The sequence below is a fragment of the Chironomus tepperi genome, unplaced genomic scaffold, assembly GCF_022539635.2.
Source record: "Chironomus tepperi strain 1889 unplaced genomic scaffold, CSIRO-AGI_Ctep_v1 contig_424, whole genome shotgun sequence".
Taxonomy (NCBI): Eukaryota; Metazoa; Arthropoda; class Insecta; order Diptera; family Chironomidae; genus Chironomus; species Chironomus tepperi.
This window is the reverse complement of record NW_027226546.1, coordinates 88712-106347: the sequence shown is the minus strand read 5'-3', so window position 1 is coordinate 106347 and position 17636 is coordinate 88712. Positions and strand designations below refer to the sequence as shown.

Below are 17636 nucleotides of genomic sequence, written 5' to 3'. Positions count from 1 at the left end.
TAGTTTGTTGTTTCATACAAGTTGCTCACCACTGTTCTGGACACCTATGTAATGTCATGAGTGTACAATCCCTAAAACTTCATGTAATTTACAAGAAAGTCTTCAATTATGTGAAATTCAAGGCTTTCTAACAGCTTTTATAAATACTTCATAAACATACATGATCATTCATAAAACTGAAAACCTTCTAATGTGTTATATTTTGTAAAACGTGTGATAATCCTTGTGCTAGTCTTTGCCTTTATTGTTACAATATTTTAAGCTCATGAAAGTTGAGTTCAATCTTTTAAGTGATTGAAAAGAATCACTTTGAAAGCATATGTCAAGAATAGTGGGAGTAAGTATACAAAATAGGGGACATTACATCATTTGTTGGGTTAAGCAGTATGATAACTCAATAATCATACCTCACAAAATAGCTTATTGAATGATTTTCATGAAAACGCTTTAAAGTTGTGAATTAATACAACAAATTGGTTGTCATTAAACAGTTGGATGGACATACTCTTCGAATTCAGCAGCGTGATATCAAGTTGGAGCTAAATAAAAGCTATATCATTCTGACGCTGTTGTCATTTACTATCCAGAGTATATCAAAATTGTTTTAAAAAAAAATCCATAACATTTCTCAAAAAACCCAAACAAAACAGAACTCATGAACACTGAGGATATAATACATTTAAATTCTCAAATATCAAGTTTGAAATGTTTTTTAAGATTTATTTTGGGATTTTTCAAACATTTTGTTGTAAATAATGCCGAGAACATGAATAAGCAAATTTGCTGATCAGTCTTTTAAATATTGTTGTAAAATGTAAGCTTCAGAAACAAGGTGGGACAACACGGCCGACTGTATATCACAGTTGTGGGCAACATTTCTTAAGTCACGGCACACCTTAGTTGTGCCAATATTTTGAAAAATTGTTTATTTTGGAGTTTTTTGAAGAAAATTTCCAAAATAATTGAGAGTTTTCGCAATAAATTAGTGAGCCGTGACACACAGGTAGTCCAGCACTGGTTTATCATATAAATTTCGCATCGTGTGGCTGTAATTGTATATATTTTCGTTGTATTTGGTGGTATACCGCCTTACAAACCTGGCTGCATTATTTACCACTAACCAATAACTCACCAAGTATCTAAACTAGATCAACATCTAATTAGATCAATCAAATCTCTATCAAAGCATTAAAACAACAATCACAGATAAATTCAAACTTTCTATCAAATTTTCCAACCAATTTTCTTCCATTAGCTTTCTACTCAAACTGACTAAGCATCAAGACTTAATAATTGTATAAAAACTACAAAGTTATTTCCCCTGGTTGTTTACTCACTGTAGCACATGGCTGAATCTAAATTGGTATGTTTCACGCATACCCAAACAATACCATCGCATGTAAAGACAACAATGAAACAGCTGATTGAAGACGATGATGGAATGACAAAGATGGAGATACTTTATGCATAACTAACACAAATAATTCATAATATTGCCAAAAAGACAACAACCAGTTCTTCTCTTTTCATCTCACACTGTTATTTTTTTGGAGAAGCGAAGAACTTACGTATTTTTATTGTGATCCAAATCAAGTCCCATCATGCTCAGTTCTTTTCGCGATTTCTTTGAGAAAACATCACAAAACGGTATAAGACCTGCAATATATTTTATTTTCGGTGACATAAACTGTCTTGTTATACTTTATATTATAAATGTGAAAGCAGCAGACTGTGGAAATAAAAATTTTTGTAAGCTTTATTGTTCTTCATGTAATTGTTAACAAGAAAAGAAAGAAAAGTTACATATTTATGCTGTAGCATAAGAGAAATTGAGTGCTTATTGTGGATTTACTGTGAAGCTTAACATTTCTGATAAAAATTCATTCGACTTGACCTACATTCAAGCTCATCATCAAATATTTCTTCAAAGTCAGCAACTTTTTTGGATATGCAAATTTTGGGTTCGTCGGAATTTATAATCGCGAATTTTATGATTTTTTTGCGTTTTTTGGAGATGTAATAATGGCGGACCGAGGACTGAGTCAAGGTTCATGTAATTTGTTGAGAATAATGTCATCATAGTTGGACTTAATGTCCATTAGATAATCTTTTTGGCACAAAGCAGTTGAATGACAATTAGCAGCACTTGAGAAGTCAATGGATAGTTGAGAGTAGCTTGAAATGGGCAGTTGCTTTGTAATTCCGAAAGAATGTCGTCAATTCTCGTCAATTCTCATCCAATTTCACTTCTTTGGGATGCAGGGGGTAACTAAGAATATTTTGAGGGTAGGGACGCGTCGAGTGGTCTAGTTTTAGAATTTAGATGTAGATTTTGAGAATTTTTCACGAAAATCCCAAGAAAATTGAACGATTTTTTTTAAAAAAAATTCAGATTCCGACCCCTAAACCGCCAAAGACACACCTTCTTTAATCTTTATTTCCAAAAATTTTCCAAAAAATATTTAGAATCAAGTTTATTATGCAAAAGTTATAAACACAGCAGGTTGCAATTTACTTTGCATATCTTTAAATAATTTCTCAATTCTTTCTGGTTCTCAGCTTGTGCCATTTGCAATAAATTTTGATTTTTTCTATATCTGTATTTCCTATCGAAGCTCAGATGGTCTTATACAACTTCCTTATATGATTCGTCATTCTGAATCAAAATTTAATCTGATTTTGGAATGATTCTTAGGTTTTCCGAGCTGTACATTACTAATTGCTTAATTGGTAGGATTTTCAAATAGAGTTCTCGCCATGCTGTCTATGGTAGACATGCTCAAGAAACCTTTGTCGTTATGAATTTATAGATTTAAATATTCAATGTTTAATTAGGATTCATACAATTTTTGATATGAGCCAGTACTGTCCCAAATATCCGAATATTTTGGAAATGCAATGATGCATCATGCATATGTTGTCTGGGTGTCAGTCGAGGATTACAATTAGGTGTCTCGTGTTGCAAAAAATTTAGAAATAAGGAATAAGTTCAGTTGACTGCATGTATTGTAAAACAAAATTATCTCATTCCTTTAATATCAATCGTAACTAAAATTCACCAACTAAATCGAGAATTTAGCAATAAAAACAAATAACAAAATTTGAATAGCCATCAATCATTTATTATCAATAATACGCTGAAATTGATCTCAACAGGGAGACTTAAAAGAGAATTTTGTTTACGTCGCGTACTTATTGAGTATCTTAAAAGTAAATCTTTGGCTTATGACATGATCAACATTTAGTCAGACACTATCCCGGAGAACACAATTGAGAATTTCTATCACTTGAGCTGCGTCAATTCCTTAAAAAGTTGGATTTATTGTGTTCTTGAAACCAATTCAGCACTTGGTTAGCACAACGCTGACTGCAGGCCACATTCATGCCTTTTCATTGCCTTGTGCTGTTCGGTATCGGTTTACACCCGATTGACACAAATGAAGAAGATTCTGCGACATGGCAGTTTACAGCCTATTTAACTGTAGTTAATCTGCCAAAATAGGTCATGGATCATAATTGATCTGCACAGCCAGCGAAGTTAGTAAGTTGGCTGCCAAATGGAAGTAGTTAACTAACTTTGACTGAGTCTTATCTTCAATTTGTGTTGCTCGGAATTTGCTTGTTATATAAGTTTCAAATGTCAATCTTGATAGTAACATTTAAAGTGTGAAGCACGATCCATTAAATTCTTTGATGACATAAACAGAATGCAGTCACACATTTTAATATTTTATCAAAAACTGTAAAAACCAGAATTTAATAAACTACAAACTTTTTTTGCAATATCATCTAGGTAGGTGTGCATGTTTCCCCCAATAAATGAATCAAAGATCTTTAAATTTAAATTTTTTTCCATAAAAGTTCTGGGTTTTTGAAGATGTCCAGCCAAAATTTAAGCAAAGTCATGCTTCACATATACACCATAATAATTTATTAATAGAATGACAATAGCTTTATATTTTGGAAAATTCCCTACTTAGGATTATTTTACACTCCTAAATCATTCTGTACAGAACAATGAAGGTTGGGGGAATTTTGGACATACTGTAAGGATAATAAATTTATTTAATATTGAACAAAAGAATCAACAGCAATTGTTAAATGGCTGTGATTATTTTTCAATTTACGCTCCACATGAAGTAGCCGATGGAAGTATAGGTTTAACTGCTAAGTATAAGAATATTTGCAAATAACTTTATTTTGCGTCTATTATAAACCAGATATAATTTGAATATTATTAATAATTTGCATGATAAATAGAGGTTTCAGTTCATTAACGAAATTCTGCGTGACAAAAGATAATTTAATCAATGAAGCAGTTGATGACAGTAGTAATCGTGTTATAGATTTATACATAGCCCGGAAAACACATGTTATTTATGGAAATGGATTTTATCAAAATAGATGGACGAAAATTTGGTACCAGGATAGCGTGACTCTAGCCTCAAGCCATTGTGTGCATGAAAATTGATTCTAGCCCTAACAGACAATGATTGTACTCACCTAAATTAGGATGCTGATGAGTGTGCACTAATACTATTGTGAGAGTCACGCGAATCTAATGTCGAATTTTTCGACATTTCTACGCCGCGTGTCTTCTAGATAATACAAGAGCAGCTGACAACTGATTTCAAGTCAATTTTAGTTGACTAACTTTTGCATATGCTTACCCGATCGACACTCTTTAAAATGTTGCCACCACGGCGACGAGATAATAGTATACTAGGAACCAAGTGGCACCCACTTGGCGAAAACAACCGGATTCATTACTTGTAGTCAGTTCCAACTGATTTGAGTTGAACTTGCTTTGACACAGTTCCAGAATTTGATTAAATCTTCATTGCTGTCATTAAATGAACAAATCAAATAAAATTTAGACTGACTTTATCAGAATCAAGACAACTATCTAAAATAGGTGATAAAAAAAAATAGCTACGACAAATTTCAGTAAATGTCATATGCATCAAATTCCCAATTAAACAAGTTTAAAACAGCATTTACAAGAATTCTAGCTCAGATACATAGGAAAGAGCGAGAGCTGCATTAAATACCGTATGATTAATCACAAAAATCTTAATTTAATCTATATGTCAAAAGTTTTTGCTATTCTACTGCAATAGACAGAAATTTTAAGGTTGGGCAGATATTTGAATATTCAAATATGCCATCCATCTCCGTCATCTAATTTGTCCAAATTCTATATGCACACGTTAAGCTACTACAGAAGTGATATTTTATTAATACCCAATTAGCAAACATTTTTCTCACACTTTATTGCAAGATTTATTGCAAGACATTTGTCTAATTAAAAATCAAATAATAAGCCCAGTAAATCCACAAGCAGCAATAGAGACCGTTCACTTATTACGTTACAGAATAACGGACTTTTTTCAAGAATTATCAATCAAATTCTTGAAATTTTTATTGCTAAAATTGAATTTAGTTCCCTCTACTTGCCTCCTGAACGCAATAAGTGAACCAAGCCCATCCATACCTCAGAGCACCTCAAATTATTTTGGAACTAATCCTCACACTTTACCAATAACCAATTTTACAGAAAATGAATGTCGTCGAAGTACGAAATGCTTACAAATTTTATGGACATAAGAAGAATGATCATAGGACTGTCCTCAATCAACTTAACATGACAATATCACCAGGGTCAATCTATGGATTGATGGGTGCTTCTGGTAAGTTTTAAGTCACACATTTTTGAAAAAAAAAAAATCTCATTTTTTATGCAAAAAATCTTCAAGGTTGTGGCAAGACAACGCTATTGTCGTGTATAATCGGCATGATACCTTTAGACTCTGGTAAAATCAATGTTTTTGGAAATGAGATAACGCACTTTTCACTACAAAAAAATGGCAAGCGAATCGGTTACATGCCACAAGAAATGGCATTGATCGGTGACTTGACAGTCAAGGAAACAATTTATTATTTTGGTAAAATCTTTCAAATGGACACTGATAAGATCAGAGAGCGATATGAGATGCTGCATAATTTACTTGAGTTACCTCCGGGTGATCAACTGATTCGAGAGTGTTCAGGTGGACAGCAGAGGAGAGTTTCATTTGCATCATCAATGATTCATGATCCAGAGCTGTTGATACTTGATGAGCCGACTGTAAGTTTTTGGAATTTTAGGAATTGAGGTTCAAAATACTTAATTCCGTTACATTTTAGGTCGGTCTAGATCCAATACTGAGGGAAAAAATTTGGAAATTCATGATAAATGTCACAAGAACCAGCAACTTAACAATCATAATCACAACTCATTACATTGAAGAAGCTAAACAAGCAGACCGAATTGGATTAATGAGAAATGGAGTTTTACTAGCTGAAGATTCACCGTTAAACGTGATGAACAGTTTGAATGTTGATAATCTTGAGGAAGCATTTTTACGGTTATGTTTACGGAAAGGAGTTTCGGATGAGGTAGAAGAGAATACAGAAGGAATCATCATCGGTGCTAATAAAATCAACAACAACGGACTTGAAATGCAACCAAAAAATACGATAAATTGCAACAACTTAAAACATGATAAACTTGATAATCATAGGAAGAAAGATGATGAAGAAGATTCAAATATGAGATTTAGATGGCAAATTATATATGCATTGATTGTCAAAAATGTTCTGCAGATAAAACGACAGCCTGCGTGAGTATATAATCTATTAGATAAATATGATGATTAGGCACTATTGATTATTCGAATTTCAAAGAATCAAGATAGACTAGACATAATGAGTTTAAGAACTATTTTGCGTGTGTACAGTAAATAACATTATAGGATGTCAAATTTGAATATTTTATAGCTAAATTATTAAAGAATATACATTTTTGGAATTCCGTGAGACCATAAACCTGATTTCAACTTCCGCGTGGATATGGATTGCAGTTATTTGAGATCACTATAGAATTTGCTGAATCACTTCCTCCATGTCATCGAAATTGGCTCAAATTGGAATGCAAATTGATCGATTTAGAATTTACGATCAGAAATTCAATCCATGCTCCACGCGGAAGTTCAAATTTGGTTTTTATATATTGACTAAAACTTTTGGTTGATGTGCCATAATTGAGTCTTTGCCGTTTAGTGATGCAATGTTTTAGAATATGATACCAAGAACAATTAGTTAGCTTTTTCGCTGGCTTAAAAGACAAACTTGTCTTATTTCCTTGAAGACTGTAATAATCTGTCAATAGTCAAGTGCGGAAGCTGTGCGAGCGACTCAAATAAGGAAGGCTCTGCTAAAACTCTTTTAGCAGTATTAATTGGAAGCAGCCAGTATGTAGCTCTATATGTATGTCATTATGTAGCTTTATGTGTAGGGCACTATGCAGCTCTATATGCAGGATACTATGCAGACACATGGTCTTCACATAGAAGCCTTCTTCATTTGAGTCGTTGAGGAATTTGTTTTGAAAAACAATAGCAGGAGAGAGAGCTGTTGACATGCTTTCTATGCCGACATAATCTTCTGAAGTTCCAATTTCTAAATTTGACGATAAAACCCACATTTAATAACTCATCCTTAATATTCATTCATTTATTTGTAGATCCGTCATCTACCTGATGTTGATGCCTGTTATTCAACTATATTTCCTTCGTTACTCAATTGGTGGAAATCCAAAAGATTTAAAAATTGGAATTGTTGATGACGAAATTCTAAATCATCAAGAATGTAAAGTACCTGGATTAATAAATGCATACAAAGAAGATTACGTCTGTGAAGTCAACTTAATATCATGTCGATTTTTGGAAAAATTGACGGATGATGTAGGCGAAAAAGTATTTTATACAGCATTTGATGATGCATTTCGTGATGCTAAACTTGGCAAACTTAGTGCTATAATTTATTTTGATGCTAACTTTACTGAATCGTATAATGAAGTTAAAAGATATCCAAATGAAGCTGATCCACAGACGTGGAAGAATAGTGTGATTAAAGTCTATATGGATAGATCGGATTTACAGATATCGACATATCTTGAGAGACGGATATACGATGTATACAAAGACTACTCAGAAAGTATTCTGACAGATTGTCAGCTACCTAAGAACTTGGAAAGCATTCCAATAGTTTTTGAAAAACCAATTTTTGGATCATTACAATCGGACTTCCAACACTCAATGGTTCCAGCATTCGTAATTCTATCATTATTCAATGTAACAGCAAGTCTTACAGTTAGTGCATTTGTGTCGGAACGTAAGGAAGGATTTTGGAATCGAACATTACTTGCTGGTGTTTCAACTGTTGAGATGATGGCTTCACATATCACAATCAATATAGTCGTCCAAATCCTTCAAATTGTTGAGATGCTGATTATTGTCTACTTCTATTACGATCCGCATCATTATGGATCTTACCTCCTCGTAGTAAGTCTGTTACTGCTTGTTGGAGTATCTGGGCTATTCTTTGGTGTCTACATATCATGTATATGCACAGAAATAATGCAGTCACACATTTTATTGCTTGGATTAACACAGCCAATAACTGTATTGTCAGGAATGTTTTGGCCGGTCGAAGGAATGCCTTCAGTTATTAAAGCAATATCCTTAATTACACCGACTACATTACCTGGCATATCGCTGCTTAACATTATTCAGAAGGGTTATACCCTGGCTGATAGATCAGTATTTATGGGATTCATTGTTGCGTCCGGTTGGGTCGTATTTTCATGCTATTTTGGGTTAAGAATCTTAAAGAACAAAAAATATAGTAGAAATACATAAATTTAAAATTGGAATAAAGTTTTTACCATTTTTTTAGTATATCCACCACAACACGTGTTTCATTCTCTCATTTAATTCTCTCACGTTTTGGTGAGTTTCTATCCACAGCGTAAACAACTCAAAAAGCTCCGCACAAATGCCGGTAAGAGAGGAACTGAGAGAAAACTAAACAGTGAGCATAAGTCACAAAAAGCTCAAAAGTTGCTGAAGAAAAATTCAAGCTTTTATGTGTCAATGATCAGATGGATGGAAAATATTAAATTCAGTCTTCTGTCAAATTTCTGTGCGATCGGTTGACTCGACATTAAAAAGACTAGTTGTGCCGTGGTAAATTAATCTACAATTAATAAAATATTCATCCACAAAAAAAATATTGAGAATTTACGTTAATTAATTTTTCTGGATTAACTTTTGTGTCTGGTTCTTTTAATATCAATTAAAGGAGCTTGTTTTGGTGAAATAATAAGGAATTAAATATAATAGTGATCAATTGTTATTTTATGGAATTGCTGTTCAGGTTTTTATGCATAAATATTTTAAACAATAGACCAAAAATTATTGTGAATGTGTCAATTTGAATTATTCAGTTTTAATCCTTTATTTTTGAGAATTTGAAAACAAATTTTGTTGAACTTTAAGATTGGAATTGAATTCTAATATATGAATGTCACGTAGAAATGGTTGTGAAGTAAAAGGACAAATTAAGTCCCAATTTAGTTTAATCTAGTTACAAATTTTAAGTCGTTGTCTTGAACTGTCAATACAGATTTTACTATCGAGCATCAAATGTGGTGGATAAAGGGTCTGCACCTAGGACATAGTCAGGTTCAGTACTTTTGTTGTTAAAATGTGCTGAAATCAGACATTGTGACGACTCTATCCTTCGAGAAATTCCAGTTCGGAATGTTAAGGACTTTAGCGTAATTTTGCACGCATCAAATTCAGGAACTCTTTGACTTTCCTCGAGATCTCTTATCATCCACAAAGTCGGATATTGTCATCCTAAATACTTGGGGAGCCATCACGGGTTGATGATTACCAATCTGACATAGCAATGTGCTAGTAGCTTCGATTTTTTGCTAAAAAAAGTCTCTAATTCTAGATTTTGATGGCAATTTTCAAAGCGGATGCTTTTTGGTACTGTAGTGACATTTCTGTGACCATGAAAGCATGATTTTTGCTTGATTGCTTAGTCTGTTAGAATTAATATCTTTAGATTGTCGTAAGTCATTTTGAAAGGTCAGGCACTTCAGCAAAAATTGACTCTTGGTTCCAAGTCACTTCAAATTGTCTTCTAAGTTAATTTATTTATCATTCTAGTTACTTTTTATTAGCACATTTACTTTTGCTTTTCAATTCAATTCACATTCTTAAGCAAGTGCACACTTACTTACTTATTTTTTTCATATTGCGCAATTTCGTAACTTGTTATTATTATTTACACAAAAAAAGTTATTTTTTTCATGTTTTGCAAGTATGCGGCTACTAAAACAGTAAAAATATTATTTTTGGCAAATGCATTTCCGGATTTTGAGACTGAAAATAAAAGTATTGGGCAATTATCTACAGATGATTCGAGAAATATTTGAACAAAAAATCGGAGAAAAGTTAAACGGCGCATTGTAAAAAAAATTACCGGAACTTAATATAAAAGCCGTAATCAGTGGCTGACTGATATTTATTTCCTCTTTCACGAACCATTACCTTCGAAATAATTTTTTTTATATAGTTATTTTGGATATAAAATGTCAATTGCTCTGAAAGCTCGATGCTTGTAAAATCTTGATAAAGTAAAGTTAAATGAGGGAGATTAGCGTTTATTTAAATCATTTTGTGCTGTATGCAGTGTGGAAATATGACACATAAGCTTTTAGGGAAATAGAATTGGACAAAATTAGATGAAAATAAGAATTAATCGATTCCAATGAGGAAGAGTTTAACAAATTGTATTTTATGGAAAAGCAATGTCAGTGGGATTTTTGGGGAATTTTGTTGACTTTTGTAGACAATTTATATATATTTTGTAAAAAATTTATAAAGAATTAGTTAAAATCAACTGACAGTTCTTTTGAGACAATGCAATACAAGACATGATTATGCAAGGTTGAATCATTTTATATCCTAGAACATTTTGATTAGCATTAATAATGCATGTTGATTTATTGATAGTTTATGTTTCCTGTGAATGAGGAGTTACTTATATTCTTGAAAGCTCGGGTTTTTTATGAAGTTTTGTCAAGTTCAAATCTGATTCGAATTGCATAACTTGGTTACTTACCGGAATAGACAAGAATATGTTATGAGTCGCTTAAATGCAAGTTAATGTGCAGCTGATGACTAGTTCTAACGTATTTTTGTGCACTCGGCTTGCTTACTTACTTTGCTGATCATAAAGAACCACTGTGATCCATGACTTTCTTCAGATGTCGCCTGATATTGACCCTATCGCTGACTATTGCTTGTTAATTTGTATTACCAAATGCAATACTGCAATACTGTCTCTATCAACAATTCTTCCTTCCAAATCGCGAATCAGCTAATCGATCGAATGTCCGACTTCAATACAGTTTGAATCTGCACTTTGGTGGTTGGATTTGGTTTAAATTCAGCACCATGCCAGAAACACACCGGATTTTAAATAGAAAAGCGCAATTCGGACGACAAAATCAATCATTCCGTGCTTTCGTGAATTTAAAAATTGAAAATTCATTTAAAATTGAGCTTTTGTGAACCTTAACTTGACCTTTGTAATCAAAATAAGACCAAATGCCAAAATCTCATCTTCTTCGTTTGAACTATCAAACTTTTTGCATCCGAAAGTAGCATTGAACATCAAAACAAACTAAAGAAAACAAAACATACCACATCTAATGATGCATGCATGAAAAGTAATCAAAATCATCAATCTAACACCTCAAAAATCACATAAAAACTTTTCAATACCCCAAGGCAATCGGCTATGATAACTGATAGGATTCACACAACATAATATTATTATTGTTGCTGCTATAAAATTGACAACAATATGATAAAACAAGAATAAGTTGTCACATCGTTATCAGCTGTATTCTTTTGATAGCTGGTTATGTTATTTACCATGAAAAACAGAAGCTAAGTTCAAGACTTTATCAACAAGATTGAGGAACCTTGTAATCATCTAAAATTTCTATAATCTAATTCATAAACTTGTTATTGTTATATCCAAAAATAACATTAAATTTCAAAATTAATCCTAATTGATTAAAAGGAGGTTGCAGCTTCCATTACACTTTAATTAGCATGTCTTGTCAATTTGGCACGAAACCACCAAAAATTACGCATTATCTGCTTAGATAATTTCATCATTTATCTCTAACTTGACATTGAAAGTTTTTGCTCTGTTGTCGTCTTTATAAAATATATAAAATGTGTAGTCGCTGCTGCATTCAATCTAAGTATGACTTTTTTATAAGCTTCATGTGTTCCAAGGTAAACTAATGAACTCTTTTTAAGCACTTGAATATCAAAACCTGAACATAAGATCGTAATAAGTAGTCACACGATTAAGCACACATCTAACATATTAACGATCTTATTTCTAGAAGCTGTTGAACTTTTTTTTTTTATATTTATGAATGCAACTTCCAATATTTGCATTGACATAGAAACAGTTTTTAACTTCTAAGCAAGTAAATGACCAGTATGACCTTCCAATTCTTTTTTTTCTTGTTTCACTTATTTTTACTTAGAAATATTAATATATGAAGCATGTGAGCATTGGTGTTAATTTGTTATACTTATATGGGGGTCGTTCAGTCATTATGGAATGCTCTTAACCCCCTCTTAGGGATATCGAGATTTTGTACCTCAAACAGAGAGTGGGTGGATTTCTTCTAAAGGAGTCTGAGGTGGGATGCAGTCAGCAAGTCTATTTTCCCCGTCACCTAACTAGTTAACAGCCCCAAATCCAACTAGATTCATGTGAATTTTTGCTATTTCAAATGTTCAGTTTCATTCCATATTACCAAATGTTTAGTAATTATACAAATAGACAGACCTTCAATTAATAACAACAAATTTAATATCCAATATCAAGCATAGCTTATGCTACATACTGAGATTAACTGTGTTAAGATTTTATTGGATTTTATTGAGTTTTCACGAGTTTAAATTAGTAAGTTGTCGTCATAAAAGTTCTTCAGAGAAGATTTGGTGTGGATTTTATTAGTGCAGTGATAATTACCAATTTTTGGCGGTGGATAATTTGGATGTTAATTTTTGAGAATATTAGATTAAAGTTTATTAAGAATGTGAAGTGAAAAATTGATACAAAATTAATTTCAGGAGTAAATTGTGCTAAAAGTTCATTCTAAGTTTAGACATATAATGTTCTTAAAATACACTGAATCCTGGGATTGATTTCAGGATTGCATACAACTCAATTCTAGATCTTAGCTTCTGAATTCCATCCAAACAGGATGATTCGTAGATTCTGATATTTTGGCTTCAATATACACCGAAAACAAGCATCATCCCGAACAGCACAACATGTTCGCTAAGACACTGCTTTGTTGCTACATTACCGGTTGTCCTGACGGCACCATGACGGCTAATCCAGACCCATTTTTATAGCGAAAAGTCTAGTTCACCGCATTGTGCCACTCGTGTTTGTTGCCATCAGGGTACACTCACGTCTTGTCATCAACACGGTTAAGTAACGGCGCTTTAGAGACATTGTTCTGCTCGGGACTAAAACTAGTTACTTACCCGAGCGTTGGAGTCTAGGCAACTTTGATTCTTACTCGGTAAACTCGTAGCTTTTTGACTCAGTTACTCCGCAGTGACGTAGCAAGGAATCATGTTGCCACAGGAATCCCTTTTGATAGCCGTCATTAGATAACATCCCGAAATTCACTTTTAAATAAAAAACACAAAAGAAGCAGCAATGTTTGTACTTAAGTAATATCAAATATCAAGAAAACATACTCAAAATAAACATTGTAATGTCTTCACCGTGTCGAAAATTACAGGCATTAAATAATACTCGAAGAAAATTATCTAATACATAATACAGTGATGCATTTATTGACCTTTTAAAAATAAAAGATCGTCGGCCAGAAGAAACTTAAAGTTTTTTCTTCGTTAATTCATTGAAGACTTATCAAATACGATGAAATTTTATAGCTTATCTCTTTCATCTTCCATCCTCACTTCAGAAATTTTTGATTTTTTTGGTGTCGAATAGTCAAAAATTATGTCAAATATGCAAAAATGTTGTGTAATGAATTTTTTTGTTGTCTCTCAAATTGTAAAGACAGGTTACTATATTCGGACATTTGATATGAGTCTCGTGAGTCTCTATCGCATGACTTTTTTTTCGTAGAGAAAATCAGAGAGAGAATGGAATTTTTGAGTAGACATTTTTGATGTTTCATTAATCAAGGGACACCACGTGGTAGATGACAATTGGTCAGCTTCGGAGTCAGAGTTCCCCAATCTTCCATTTTTAATGGATTGTTGAGCTTATTGATTCATAATAATCTAGTCCAGTGCCGGTGTAATACAAACATATTTGACTCATAGCTCATCCTGGTGATAAGCCGCGAACGAAACCGCACACATCATGTAGTTCATGACATTCACACTAGCATGCCGAGCACACAGTTTGGACAACAATAATCTAGTCACTTCACATTCCTCTGAATTCCTGACATTCCTCAATAAAGCGCAGTATAATAAAATTCTCAAAAACAATACAACCTTAAACTAAGCTTCTCAAACTCAAATTCATCACATTCCAAACAATCACTGCCCACATAAGCTTCAATAAATTTGCAAAAACCGCTGAGTAACTCACAATGCTAATCTTATGAAGAATCAAAGTAATTATCCATTCAATTTAATGGATCAGTGGTGGATTAAAATATTTTTAATCACTTTGCGGAGGATCATAGCTTCAATTAGTGACGGTTTATTGAAAGGTTAAAGGAATTAAAGTGTTGACTAATTGCAAAATATTCTAATAAGGATGTCTTATTAGTTTGAAGAATATGCAATATGAGGGGTATTCAACTATGGTGTCATATTAATTGACATGAATGCTTAGAGAGTTTCCAGTTACTTTTCTGGTTATATACATCAAGTGAGCAGAACCTTGTTAAGACTGGATCTGGCACTAACTCTATCGCTTGATAATTGCTAAAACCAAGTTCAGTACTGTCTCAATTTGTAGAATTTTTGAAATTTTAAAACAAGGAACAGTCAGAGCTCGAATTGGATTCAAACTTTATATCGAGCTTAGCCGACTTGTCCATACAACATCCGAGTCGACTTCTAGCTCTTGAAACAGCGAAAGGATCAAAAATCTTACTAAATAACAGACGTCATTGATAAACAACTCCCAAAAGCTCCCTCATTTCATATCCAGCAGGGAACTAAAACCGAAATAGGCATTAAAATTTGTAATGCTCTGCATAAAATTTCATAATCAAATTTCATCACTAAATCAAATTAGTTTGAATACAACTTGTGGAGCATTTACAGCTGTTTTATGTTTGCTTTATTGTTTTTTATGCAATTTAGAGATTACGTTCATTGTATTCGGTATTTTGCACAAAACAGTTTAATTCGCAAGAAATACAACAAATATTAAGTTGTATCCACAAGCTTGTACTACATTATTTCAAGTTCATCAAATGATCAATTAAGCATTTAAGTTCATGTACGTCATAGACAGTGAATAAATTTGGTTGTTTTGAATTATTTTTTGATAAAAATCACACAAAATATTCCTTAATTCTCACGTTAGAGGAACTTTAACGTCTTGTTTTGTGTAGGATCATTAGACTTTGGATTCTCTACGATTAATCATGATTGGAAGCTTATTTCCCGAGGAGCACAATCCTACGAAATCATAGGCAACAAAGCAGTGCCCTAGCGAACACGTTGTGCTGTTCGGATTCAGAACGGTCATGAAAATGAAACTTTTGATTCTGATTTCTTATAAGCTTGCGGCTAAGCATTTATGAATTATTAAGCTAAATGTAATCGGAAATGAAATTGAAATGGATTTGAAGCAGTTCAACCATGAATTTTAATTTGAACGCCACAATAATGAAAGTTTTTGATAGACTTGTTTTGGAAGTTCATTAAATATTTTGAGTCAGTATGTCTGACTAGATTTGAGGTGAATTTTGAGTACTTTATGATGTTCAGAAGGAATTTGTCCAAGATATTAGTCAGTTTCTAGTAGCTACAGGCTAGTGTTGGACAACCTGTGTGCCGTGACACCATTGATAATTCGTGGACATGCCATGAGCTGTGTGCTACGACACACAGGTTGCCCATCACTGTTCTAAGGTAATCTTAATCAGATTGACTATTACCTTACTCAAAACCATAGCTTGATTGATTCATGCTTTATTCATACTCTTTGACTAATCCCCATGAACCCCATCATCATTCAGTTACATCTGTGGATTATGTACAATCAGTTATCCTTCTTATTATTATTAAATACTTCCAAATTTGACTATAATCAACAATTTCATAATTTTCGCAAATCTAAAATTGCTGTTTAGAGTAAAATGCCGCTGGCTCACATGTAAATTATTATTTCATTCAGTGAAGTCTCACGTTTGGAATTTGAGTGTTATGTAAAAATTTATTGGAATTTTTTTGGGGTATATGCGTCATGTCCTAAATTTCCTTTTATGAACTAGTTTTTATGATTGGATCATTAAAGATTAAATTATTAGACTGTGTTAAGATTAGCTTAATTTGGTGATATTGAGTTATGGTCGCAAATTATGATTGAATAGCTTGAAAGTGGACAGACTGTGTGATGTGGTATAAGCGGTGTGGTATGCAGGATGCTCAGGAGTGCCATGACACGAATTAGGTTGACCACAACTGTGAACTGAATGCCGGTCACTTGACGATTATGTTAATTTTTGGTCATATGTGCCAATCTGGAGCTACTGACAAAGCCAGCCATGCTTAATATGCTTCTAAGTATATCCAAATTACATCATTTGGTTCTAAGTAAACTGCCCGCATTCCCATCTTATAGACAACATTTCAACATACGCTACCCCACCTTCCTTTACAAAATATCAGCTGTTCTAGTTAAAACCTCATTAATCCCCGTAAAAAGCTATAAAATCAGCATCAACTTACTTTGACAACTTTATTACTTGTACATAAACCATTAAAAATCATTTTCAACTTCCTTTACGCTGTACAACTTTAATTTTTTGTCATTTTTGTGCAGTTACGTTCACTTTTTTTGAATTTATTCAATTCTTCTTCTTTATGGCTAATTCGTGATCATGAGCGATGACCTTTCCAGTACTTTATAATATGCAAAAAAAAGTAAAATATTTCATAACTGCCGATATATTGGCTGTTAATTTCAATGATTAAAGGAAGTGTGAAATGTCACTGTAGGATTAACAGTAATGGCTAGCTATCGGATTAATCTGTGGATCAAAACTTCCTTAAAATTGAGATTTAAGATGATTGACTGTTGTTCCTTTGGTATTGATGATTTTAGAGGGTAGGTTTGATTGAGGAGTTTATGGAGCAACAACGGAACAGACATGAAGCATGCTTATTACAAAATTGAGCAAATTTAATTATGTTGATTGCGTTTACTCATGAAAACGCTTATTTAGATGAGTATGCTCACTGTCTGTTGGCTAAAACTATGTTTATCATGGTAGTTACCTCTTAATCCAGAAGTAGACAACTTTTATTGCTCCAAGACACTATCAGGTGGTAAACCACGACTAAAACGCTCATGGCATGCGGTCAATGGCAATTTGCTTGTCCATTAGTGTGCCACGGCACAAAGGTTGACCACCACTGCCTCAATTCATACACAAAAGCACGGAATAATATGAAAAAATTAAGTGT

The 17636-nt window shown here is 33.1% G+C and overlaps 2 protein-coding genes across 3 annotated transcripts in view; both read left to right on the top strand.

Annotated features, from left to right (window-relative positions):
- The first annotated feature begins 72 nt into the window (after positions 1-72).
- LOC139097551 (ABC transporter G family member 20-like) lies at positions 73-8792 on the top strand. 2 transcript variants are annotated; one of them, XM_070649427.1, is made up of 5 exons: positions 73-83; positions 5558-5690; positions 5757-6127; positions 6187-6662; positions 7565-8792. In XM_070649427.1, the coding sequence occupies exons 2-5, from the start codon at positions 5561-5563 to the stop codon at positions 8739-8741; spliced, it is 2154 nt and encodes a 717-aa protein (XP_070505528.1). In that variant the 5' UTR covers positions 73-83; positions 5558-5560; the 3' UTR covers positions 8742-8792. The 2 variants fall into 2 exon arrangements, with proteins under 2 accessions (XP_070505528.1, XP_070505529.1); XM_070649428.1 differs by lacking the exon at positions 73-83 and adding an exon at positions 4158-4171.
- A 224-nt stretch (positions 8793-9016) lies between these two features.
- Positions 9017-17636, top strand: part of LOC139097518 (ABC transporter G family member 20) — a 29632-nt gene continuing 21012 nt past the window's right edge. Inside the window, exon 1 of the mRNA XM_070649391.1 lies at positions 9017-9068. The gene's annotated coding sequence lies outside the window, so the exon portion shown is untranslated. The remainder of the gene's footprint in view (positions 9069-17636) is intronic.

Bases quoted from the DNA above. Each gene is read 5' to 3' on its own strand.
- LOC139097551 (XM_070649427.1), top strand. From the start codon at position 5,561: ATGAATGTCGTCGAAGTACGAAATGCTTACAAATTTTATGGACATAAG. The intron at 6,128-6,186 runs GTAAGTTTTTGG...GTTACATTTTAG, and splicing joins TGATACTTGATGAGCCGACT to GTCGGTCTAGATCCAATACT. The intron at 6,663-7,564 runs GTGAGTATATAA...ATTTATTTGTAG, and splicing joins CAGATAAAACGACAGCCTGC to ATCCGTCATCTACCTGATGT.